Source organism: Aphis gossypii, chromosome X (genome assembly GCF_020184175.1).
Source record: "Aphis gossypii isolate Hap1 chromosome X, ASM2018417v2, whole genome shotgun sequence".
In the NCBI taxonomy this organism is placed as follows: Eukaryota; Metazoa; Arthropoda; class Insecta; order Hemiptera; family Aphididae; genus Aphis; species Aphis gossypii.
The window spans coordinates 6,205,781-6,218,386 of record NC_065533.1 but is presented as its reverse complement, the minus strand read 5'-3'; the positions used below and the strand labels follow the sequence as shown (position 1 = coordinate 6,218,386).

Sequence of the window (12,606 nt, the reverse complement as noted above, 5' to 3'; positions counted from 1 at the left end):
AAATTATAATTCGTTTTTATAATAGCTATTGCCCGCGTCTGAATTCTATCATCGTCACGTGTCAATAATTTGACTACAGTTTTTTAATGTAACAGATAGTTTTTTCTTTGTAGGGTTGAAGTCGTATACATAAGTGTCTATCGTCAATAAATGTTTTTTTCTAGTTTTCAATGGTACCTATACCAAGAGCCGAACCGCGGTCTACTCGTAACATAATTATATTACACGCGTACATATTATCATCGTAATATTGTATTGTAAAAAAACATAATATGATATAGAAACGACATATAGGTACATAGCGCCGGATCGCCGTGGGCCGTTTGTTTTTTGAACGTTTCCAATTATAATATTATTATTATTATTAATACTATCATCGCCGTCGACGGTAATTTATTTGTATTTATTATTTCGTCGTCGTTTATTTGTTTTTAATATTATTATTTTAAATTAACCACGGCGCGCGCGGTTGATGCAACCCGACGGCAGCGTACACGTATGATTTATGTTATATACAGAGTGATGGTGATATTTTTTTTCGTACATCCGAGCAATCACATCCCCCGGCGTCGCGTGATCGATTATATACGATCTGAAATTTTACCGATTTACTCTCGAGGGCTTGGTAATGCGCACGCCACATTATACACCCGATGTTATATTTAAATATACTGCCTTACAGTTTCTCGAAAATATTTACACATATTGTTAAAGGTTAAGAGCAAAATGTCGTATATACTTAGGCAAAACGAAAAATTCACCCTGTATAATGCAGTATTATGTTAATAAATGTGCATGCATTGGCCGCTCGCCGGTATTTATTATTATTTATATAATAATAATAATAATAATGTATTATTGAAAAGCCGGCGGCGGTTGCAGCAGGGCAGCATCACCGGCGTCCCGTCGCGACCATATTACATTTAGTACTTATATGTGGTAAATATTATTATAATGTTTTATTTTCTATGTATATGCATGTGCGCGTCCGTACGTTGTCGTATATTAAACGGATTATCCTATATAATATTATTATAAATATATTATTATTGCATCGTACAACGGTCGTCAATGATATTAAAACATTTATATAGCACTAACGAGCCGCCGCTGGATATTTAATAATAACGAGATAACGAGCGGCCGACGTCGTTATTTACATATTATTATTATTATTATTATTGTAGGAATATTAACAATGTGTACACATTAGAATTATACCTACTCGGTGTAAGTGTATTTGTGTTGCATATAATATGTGAGTGTGTGTCAGTAGTTGATCCTAAGCTCATTAACGGATGGGTTGATTTAAAGTTTATCCTATAGCGCCTTACAAGAATGAAAAATGGTTTATTTACTGTACGGGACGTATGGTTAATTTTTAATACATGAGGTTCATGTTGTATTCTTTAGAAGTAGCCGGCACACGCCGCAGATCGCATTACTTTATTTCGGTTTAACAAAATCAAGGATGATATATAGTTTAAAATGCCTATTCTCTCTTTACAAAAGATTCTTGTACAACATCACGTCAACACCGTATAATATCTATCATATACGAATACCTCGTGATAATTATATGAGCATTTAATTTTTTTTGCGTATCTCTTATCGTCTTTCAATGTGATATACGACGACGCCTTTTTTTAGAAAATATGTTTGTTCAATATTTATCATTTGTCATATAAAATTGTAATATCTATAACTTTTAAGAAAGATTCTGTTGAGTTACCTTGGCATGGTTTTAAACAGTTATAGTTATTTATATTTAAATCTTATATGTTAATTGCATGTCACTGTAATGGCTACCACCATCGGTATAATGTTTCTATTATAATTTTTGCGTTCAGGGTTCAGCATGAACCAATGTCGTATAGTTATTAAAGCTTTAATATTAGAACGAATTGACCGTAACGAGAATCATCAAAGTCTAAGGTAAAAACATATTATTATGTGTCAGTTTTTTATAGTGTTTTAATTTTTAAGCAAGTAATAAGTATACGCATATAAAATAATGCGATTTTAAACTCTCATAACTCGTTAAAAAGTTTAATTATTGTAAAAAAATAACGTTTAAACATTGAAACATACGACTATATATAGTCATATATGATGTTCTTATCTTTAATTTTGATAATATATTACACATGTGTTTTCTGAAGTTTTTTCCGATTACTAGGAATATAGGATATAGTAAATATTCGATATAATTAACATTTTAGAAATACAAGATAAGAATGAAGTATAGTTATCTACATATAATTGCATTTTGGTAAAATTCATATTTAAGATCAAATCCTCTTAATGAGGTCACAAAAATATGAAAAATCTATAAATTAATTAGAAAAATTACTATAAAATAACTGCTCCACTGCAGGATAAATGATAATAATACTACCATAATATTGTAGACAAATAGTGCAGTATAAATTATTTATTTTTATGGTGAACTAAGATTTTATATAAATTAGTGATTTTCTCTTTCTTTTATTTGGATAAACACCTATTTAAATGTGTATTGAATTTTTAATTTCTTGAGGATATGATTTCACCTAAAATAAATTTTTTTTTCATTTTTCTGGGTTTTATAAATAATTTTCATAAATTAGGTTTTTTCCCATTGATTTTCCCCACCTTTCGTCGTTTCATCACACACAAAACTTATGTATATACAATATACATACATTATAGGTACACACTTTCAAAGGGTCATACATAATCTTTATGAAATATAGACCTTGATGTATATTATGTAATCGAAATAAAAAAAAAATTAACCACGTTTGTACTGTATAGTGTATAGGTAGGTATACCATATTCATATAATTCGATTTACTCATTCCCGAAATATCTATAATACGAGTGTAATATAAACTAATTTTAAAAATAAATTAAAAACATATTCCATACCGCAAATGTGTGGATATGTGTTAGTTAATACTTAACGCATTACATTCTCGAGTAGCTACCTATAGTACCTATCTATAGTTATATTATATCTATGTACCTACAGATTTTGACGCCATCTCAGGTTTTGCGCAAACGATTTTGCAATGTTTGTATTATAAATTATAATATATTTGAAAATTGAAATCGAGGTTTCTCATTTTGTTTTTCAATCATATTATTACAATGTGTAGATTCTTAGTGAAGAAAATAATATTAACATCTCACTCGTGGTACTTTTTTGAGCAACATCGTAAAACCTCTAAATTACATGATTTATTATTATTAGAGACTCTAATAATAATAAATTATGTATACCTGTATACCATATTAAGTAATCTAAATATCTAAATGGTATTTTGAAAAATGTATTTGTTTCTTTTTGAATTACTACTGTATAGTATTTTCGATCTTTAACTTATTGTACATTGTAACATTTTTTATAAGAAATCTCAGCTAGGTATAGTGCCGTTTCAACTGACAGCAGTGAAGAACGTCTATCGTCAGTGTATAGTGTATAGTACAATACAGTACTGACGTATATATTGCCTATTAATTTATTATCATTGATTCCAATGAAATTATAAAAATATCGTCAAATATTATAAGAGCGTATTATATTATTATTATGTTAGATATATATTATTATTTTATACTGTCGATGGGAAATCGATTTTCGTATATAATAGCCATCATTCATGGAACATGACGACTCATTCGCGCGCGGGAGAGAAGCCGTTTTCGCATGTAAAATATTAATATATACATAATTTAACAAGTCACTCGCAGAACAAGGCGTATTATTAACCGAAAACTTCCGAGAATTTTCAAAAATGTTCTCGATGTATATAATATAATATTTAGAGTGACGTCCATGTGCACTTTCCAATCTATTATATTGTATAGACGAATGATGATGATGGGACATGCTCAAAATTGATCGCGTTATACTCTCGGTTAGGTTTTGTACATAAATACGAACATTATACGTATTATATACGCACTCGAGAGACGTCTTTATTTTTCTACATTAAATATATTGTATTATATTTGCAACTAATATATATTATGTCCGTGCAGTGTTTTGTGTATGATGCACCTACACAATGTATATCGAATAAAATATATTACTATTATATTATACATAGCTGATGGTTACATATAATTAGAAATTATACTGTATAATATACTACCGTGGTACGATGCAACTATGCAAGTGAGATGCGCGATGGTGCAGAATATGGTGCGCCTATATTATAATAATATAGGCACTAATCGTGACCGAGCGTAATGAGTAAGCCATATTATGTACCTACTATAATATATACATTTGTATAAGGCCTTACAAATTGCGTGAATTCTATATATTCTGAAGTCTCGATTGTTTCGATTACGTTCTAAGCATTTTGTGATTGAAAATATAAATTATGTTTATTATTTCCATTTATCATCTGCATTCTACCTACATATATATTATGATCTATAATCTATATAATATAAGTATCAAACTACCAATCTGCTACATGTATAGAATATTCGTAACTTCAATAGGAAATTGTCATTATAGTTTCCTCGTGCATGTCATTGCATTAAATTCAATATTTTGTTCTATAACTATTAACGAATCATGACCCGAAAATGATTGAATTTGAATCGATTTCCACATGAATTGTATATTACTATATATATTTGTGTTGGTTTTTGGTATAACCGCAACTATTGCTGATACCGGCAATTTGATTTTGGCCGTTTATTGGCTACTGCAGTTGTCTCGTTTGACGCATTTATTGTTTATTCGCAATATCTCAAACACATCCGTCATTTACTTCGATATTATATTATAATAGTATCCTTTAACGGCTAGGTTCTGATGATACGCCGCCCGATTACGACTGTTGTCCTGCCTCCAGGTACAGTATTCCTGCGGGAAAACGTCTACAGGAATATTGCTGAACGTTTACAATTTTTTTCATTATCTAAATTCTACAACATAGCGACACGTGCATATATTATTATATAGACGTATCGATATCCGACGTCGAACTTTCTTCTGCGGACAATCTCTTTCTTTCTCTCTCTCTCTAAATTTGGCATAAAAATTGTATATCAAAAAACATCGCGGTCATCTATTTAATTATACGGACGGAATGTTTATATGACGCGCGAGTGATGTGTGTGTGTGTGTGTGTGTGCATGTGAAAATTTTCACACATATGTTATTATAATACACACATTATCGTCATAACATTACGCTCTATTATTCGGCCAAAATATTATATTATTACTATTATCATCACGGTATATATATATATAGTGTATAGGTACCTACTAACGCGAACGGCAGCACAAAAACCGCGTCGTCGCGCCTAAACAACCGTAGATATTATATATTATAATATTGTGTTGGCATTTTATTATCGCGTACGTGTATGTATAACGCGCGTTAAACGGTACTCGTTCGCGAATTCATCTCACACACGTGAGTCTTACAATATAATAATAATAATATAATATAATATGGCCGCCGCAGTCCATTGTCCATTGACGACACATCATACGATATATTATAATAAATAATAATAACGCGTACCCGCCTATACGTCATATTATAAATATCGTACACCTCGTATTATTATTATTTCTTTTTTTTTTTTTTTTTAACACACCGCATTAAATTTTTTTATATTTTTTAATATACCGTGTTATATTGTTATAATGTAATATAGTACTCGACACATATCGCCAGTGTGTGTGTGCATGTGTATCGTGTATGTATTATATTATTATTATAAATCTTTCCACGGTTTTTAACACACGCACGCGCATATCATACATACTGTGTATTATCGTCGCCGTCGTCGTCGGTCGTACTCGTCGTCGTCGTCGTCGTCGCGATACGTTAATACGATTTATGATATATATTACGTTATTATAATGTTATTATTATTTTATTATATACCTACTGCATCGCGCTGGATGAGAGGCCTCGTTTAAATTGGTTACCGATGACTGGGCGTTTTATCCATTTTTTTTTTTCATTTTTTTTTTCTACATTCTCACACCGCGCCGGGGCCGGCCGATATTTTGTATTAATGTTATTTATTATATTATTATTGTTATTAAATATCGCCGCGGTTAACCCGCCGTAACGACGATATATATAAATATGTATTATAACATATATATTATTATTATGTGTATGCTGCTGTAGTCGACAGCGCTCCTGTGTGTGCATGAGTGGTGTATATACGCGCACATTTTTTTTTCTACCGGGACAATACAAAATTTATACCATATATATATATATGCATCGTCTAACCTTACGTGTACCTATATTAGATTAGATTAGATTAGACGTGGTGTATTGCCGTGCTGCTGCTGCCGTGTACCACCTCCGTTATGTTATATAACAGGCGATGATGCGACGATTTTCTGTGTTACGCATTATACCTAACCTATACGCCTATATATATGATATATTATATTATATATTTAATATTATTATTGTTATTATTATTATTATGTTCGCGCGTTGTTAATAAGCGTGAGATTTCCACGCGCCGGTTTAATTAACAACGAGCGGTTACGACAATAATGCGCGTTATTATTATATTATAGGTATCTGTACTATGTATGTGGAATATATAGAGAGGATGTCAACGCACCATTATAATATTGTTTTCTCTCTGTGGCTTAAGCGCTGCTACATGACGGCAAATTTGCGTTCAACAGACCCAATTTTGTGTTGTTGCTATTTGATATAATATTATATAAGAATTTATCGATTTATTATCTCTTTTATACGACTTTATTACGACACAAAATTTGATTTGTCTACATGTTGCGCCTGGGTTAAACTTATAGATAAATGGGAGCCTCCGTGCTTTTCGGATTCTTGTATAGATGGTTAGGTATATATAACATTTATAATATGCATACGTGATTATTATCTACTGATGCTATGTAGGGACGAAATTAGAAAGACTTAATAGAGGGCAGAAAAGGGATACTAAAAAAAACATAAATAATAAGTTTTAGTCCCATACGAAATGGTATTTATATTCTATATACACAACTATATTTGAAAAAGTTTATCATAAAATAAATAGTTCTGGTCTAGTGGTATAGAATAAATAGTACATCAATAAATAATATTCATTGTTTAATTATTATAGTAACACATACAAATATAGCAAGTGGTGGATCAAGAATCTTTACGGTTTATATGCTCCTCCCTTAAATTACACCCCTGCTACTGCGTTACGCTTATAAAGCAAATTACTGTTTAACTCACTACGCGTTCATTTTTTTCTACTATAACATTATACCATTTTAATTTTAATAAACTAAACACTTTAAAAAGTTAATATTAAACACAATATTTTTTAAACTATCACAGCCTTCTTATTATATCAACTAATTATAAAATTTAAATAATCAGTAACTATATATATTTACTCTCGTTCGAAATTTGTATAAGTTCTTTTCAAAAACAAAATCGTATTTCGCCTTAACATTTGATAATATATGAGGGTAGATATACCTATATCTACATGTATGGTTTTCATTAAAAAAAAAATTTACATTAGGTATTTATAAATCGCATATAAAATCTATACATTTAAAATATCTTCCTAAAGTAAATGTTCGATTCCTACAATTTGGAAAAAAAATAGGATTTTATACAAAAATAGCCTTTAAGTAATTTAACACCATATTTTATTTTCATGATTTTTTAATAAATATTTTTCACGTCACGTTGCAGGTGTGGTTCCAAAACCGACGGGCGAAATGGCGCAAACAGGAGAAAGTCGGTCCACAGGCTCACCCGTACAGCGGCGGCGGCAATCCGTACTTGGGCGTGCCGAATTCCATGTCGGCCGGCCGCCACAGCCCGTCCGCGGCCGCGCTTAGCCCGCTGCCGGCCAACCCGCCGTTCATGATGACGGGCGGCATGGGCCTGGGCGGCGGTGGCCCGCTGGGAATGGGCAACATCGGTCTGGGCAGTCACCATCTACTGCACGCCGGTCACCACCATCACCACCATCACCAGCAGCAGTTGCAAGCCGCCGCCGCCATGGCCGCCGCGCTCCGCGGCCACCACCACCAGCACCATCATTCGGGCAACGGCGGCGGGGCGGGCAGGTCGTCGCCACTGCCGCCGACTTCGCAAGCCCTGTCGACCGTGGCCGCGGCCGCCATGGAACTGCAACTCCAGCAACAGCAACAGCACCAACGCAGCAACGGGGCCGCAGCGGCCGCGGCCGCGGTCGCCGCGGCGGCAGCCTCCTTCCGCGGTTATACGCCTCAGCTGCAGCAGCAGCAGAGATCGCCGCCCGGAAACGACAGCGCTCCGACCACCCCGCCCGCGCCCAACAGCAACTCGCCGCCGCCCACGATTCCGCTCCAGCCGACGCTCTACCATCCGGCCCCGGTGCAGGCCGCGCCGCCGGCCGTGCCGTCTCCGCACCATCTGCACCATCACCATCCGTACGCGGCCGCCTATCATCAACACCTCCGCGGCGGCGCCGGTGGCCAAGGGTACCAACACCACCACCAACAGCAACAGCAGCAACACTTCAACAGCCTGCTGGCCAACATGGCCATGGCCGCGGCCGCCATGCGACCGTCCGCCGGCGGTGCTCGGTCGCCGCCGCCGCCGCAGCCGCTGTCTCTAGCGCAACCGACGCCGTCGGCCATACTGCCCCCGCCCCCGCCGCCGCCTGCAGGTCTGCTCGCCGTGCCGCCGCCGGCCCCGCGGTCCGACGCGTCCACCACGTCGCCGCCCGCGGTGGCCGCGGTCCGCGGCGGCGGCAGTCGGAGCTGCAGCGACAGGAGCAGCCCGGCCGGTTCGGACGGCGGCGACGCTTCTCCGGCCGACCCGCTGGCCGCGGCCGCAGCCGCCGAACTGAACCGCAGGTCGTCCAGCATAGCGGCGCTCCGCATGAAGGCCCGCCGTCACCGGGACGAGATCCGCTTGCGCGGCGGCAGCAACGCCGGTGACGACGTCGCGGCCAACGGCGGCCGCTGTTCTTCCTCGTCGTCGCTGTCGTCGTCTACCTCGTCGTAATCGCACCACGAGCCCTCTCATCCCCGCCGATGTCATTATTTTCAACCCTAAACACGTCCCTCGGGGCGTAGGGTTGAATATTATTATAATAATATACGGTAAAACGTTGACGACGGTAACGGGGAGATGTGTTTGGCATCAATTTTTTACTATACATATAGTTACATAAATATTTAAGGTTTAATATTATAACTACGTCTTCGGACGTCATATATTATGTTAATCGTTGTACAGTGTGCAGGTTACACGTTAATTATTAATTCTGTTTAAAAGTAAGTATGTATTATTACGAGTACGCGGCTATATAATTTATAGGGTCTATGTGTAAGTACTGTCGCTACTACTGCCGATGAAGTATATTTTCGTATTTTCATTACAATATAATTTTTACCGTTCTGGAACGGCCGCCGCCGGCAGCCAATAACGCAGCGATATTATAATAGATAGGTATACGGCGCTATTATATGATGATGCGATGATATTATTATTATCGTGCGTATTATACGAATCGCTCCCGCGTATAAAATAATTAAATTTAATAACGATTAGGTCGGTTTTTCATTTCTTTCGTTCCGTCACTGCAACGATGAATCGGGAGGCGGAGAAATCGGCCCCGCGGTATTCGCTGCGCCTCCCGATAAAGTTAGGTTTTCACGCCGCATGCCCCCTCCCGCGCGACGACAACGGTGGCACAATCTGTACCTGCCCCGATGGTTCGTTTCTGCCGCCGTGGTAGTCATTGATACTTCGATAATAACGACGACGTTCGTCCGACATATACCTATACCCGTGCGTACGCGCTGGCACAATGATAATACTATAATAATAACGCGGTACACAACATTTTCCCGAAACATAATGTAATAATATAATGACGACGAGACAGGTAATTGGTATTTTAACGAACCGAACGTGACGTTGCTCAAAAGCGAGCGCGACGCGCGGCGGCGCAAAACGAATCGAAAACGAAATCGAATTAAAAACCATAAACGAATCCCATCTGCTTTATAAAATAAAAAAAAAAACACCGCCCACAAGAATCCGCTATGCGTAAGCTGCTATGCGACGTCGGCTGTTGAGTATATATACCTCGCGCATATTAGAAAATCTGTATTTTCGTGTTGTATCGTTTTGCCGTCAAAATTTCGTGATGGAAATTTCGAAAAATAACTCACAGAAAAGATTTCAAGTGCTCCAATACCGTGTTAATCGTTATCATGTGCGTAGGCCGTGCGTGCCAAACACATGCCGTTGTATCTATTTGGGCATAGTGTAGGTACATACATGATGTATGTGTGTGTGCGTGTGCGAGCGCGGAACTAATTAAAAGAAACATTTTTATTATCAATTAATTTACATATAGACAACGGTGACGTTTTTAAAAATCATTTATCAAACCATAATAGCACGGGCAGAACGACATATTATTTGGGTCGACTTTTTTTATTACTATGACCTAATGTACATTATCACATAGATACCGCGTCTACACGGCAATAACTGACCTTAAGGCATACTTGCGGTCGGCCCGGCCAATCACGTAAAGGCCTATTTTTCTAATACTCTCGAGTCGAGCACGGGACGGCTGCCTAGTGACCGCACTCAATTTTAAAATATTGTATTATATAGGTGTACATTTGTTTAAAGTTAAACCGTCACCATCAAACCTATGTCTCGGATCCAATCTATATAAATTCCCAGGACCGGTCTATTCACGAGTCTTCATGTATAATAAATAAGGTCGATGGTGCAACGCAAGCGCTGTCGTTTTTTAACCGTAAAGTCGGTAAAATTCGACCGTAGTTGTGCGTAAAAATCGTATTATATACTTTTTCAATTTTTTTTTCCGAGATCATTATACCTACCTAGTAGTGTACTAGTGTCTCGTATTAAGTTAGGCCGCGCTAATCGAAACTTCTTGTAATTATACGGTAAACCGACGACGACGATATTATCGTGTTTATACGACGTAGGGTCTGTAACTAGTAGGTAGTAGTTGTATATAGTATAGTAATAATCGTAATGTAATTATCTTACTATCGTATTTTCGCGATTAATATGTATATATATATACCTAATATAATTATACATTTTACTGTGTCCCGTATACGGTATGTTTGTGCAACGCGGAATTAAATAAAAAAAAAAAACTGTAAAAATGAAGTAGTGGCTGCAGCAGCTATATTATGTTTTCACGGATTCGGTGGCCGTGATAATAATAGTATTACTGTACAATATATATTATTATATTATACACTATTACAGCTATTATATTGGGACGACGATGTATTACGAGTAGTATAATGCTGCTGAACGTGCACAGTATCTATAAACGTACAATGTATAATATGATAGTATTATAGATTAAGGGGAAAATATACGTTAGGCGAGCACAGTGATCCAATTATCGTCTCGAGTGTATAAAAAATATGACATGTGTAATCAATCGCGTGTCCTCGCATATTATTCATTTTCTTTCTCAAACCGTTTGTTGTCCATCGATACGTCTTTGTATATATCATTATATTAAGTAGATTAACGTTTCAAACATGACTTGCCAAAGCTCCAATATATATAGTCGTCGTCGTGAGTATTGTACATACACATTATAACAACCAAGTCCAAGATGAATATATACATTTCTTATTACGAACATAAGTTTATTATAAGTTATATTGTTAATTCATATTATTTTATTTTATATTTTGTAATATGTATGCTTAGTCCTATTTATTGTTACGCGTGAATATATAATACATTTTATTATTTTAATAATATATATTCGATGTTTATATATATATATATATATATATATCGTATTATGTACATAAGTGAACAAAAGTGTAATAATAATGCTCGTGTTAATCTCGACTAATGTCGTTCGATTAACATTTTTTTGTAATAATTATATTATTAATGTTGTTACGATTATGATTATTAATTAATCAAGTACATATATTTACATTTTATACACATTATCATATATAATATCATATATTTTACATACCAATTTTTATATACAATTATTATTAATAGAGCCGTACGAACAATTTCAGGTAAATGTGTTATAAATATAATATTCAATAAACACGTGTATAGTGTATTTACTATGTAGTACTATATTACCTATAGTATTATGTATAATCTGCCTTGTAACAAGCTGGCGACTTTAACGACGTGCATGATTGTTTACGGCAGGTGCACACGATTGTTTTGCGTGCTCGCCAAATATTATAATATTTTTTTATTATTATTATATCATCATTATACCTATTATTTTGTATATATATAGATATATAAATATTTTTTTTTGGTTTAAAAAAACAATAATAATAATAAATAAGGTGCGCGCGTTGTAAACGATGCATATATTTTTATTGTAAATATTATGTTTTTATTTATTTCCATCTTTTTTCCTCTCCACGACAACCGTGTTAACTGCAACAGCGGTGGTATACATCACATGGTTTTACCAAGTACACTTAATGGGTAAATATCAGTGTCTTTAGTTAATATTCATTACACTTCAGTACAAAATTCAATGATTTATCGTAGGTACAGAACAAATTTCAATTTAAGCCCGCATCATA

General features: G+C 35.8%; 1 protein-coding gene across 4 annotated transcripts in view; it reads left to right on the top strand.

The window, feature by feature from the left end:
• The window catches only part of LOC126552874 (homeobox protein ARX-like), a 67,569-nt gene extending 55,169 nt beyond the window's left edge, over positions 1 to 12,400 (top strand). For all 4 annotated transcript variants that reach the window (XM_050207970.1, XM_050207969.1, XM_050207968.1 and 1 more), the window contains exon 4: positions 7,712 to 12,400. In XM_050207970.1, the coding sequence (XP_050063927.1) occupies positions 7,712 to 9,016 (1,305 nt within the window). In that variant the 3' untranslated portion in view covers positions 9,017 to 12,400. The remainder of the gene's footprint in view (positions 1 to 7,711) is intronic.
• The last annotated feature ends 206 nt before the right edge of the window (positions 12,401 to 12,606 follow it).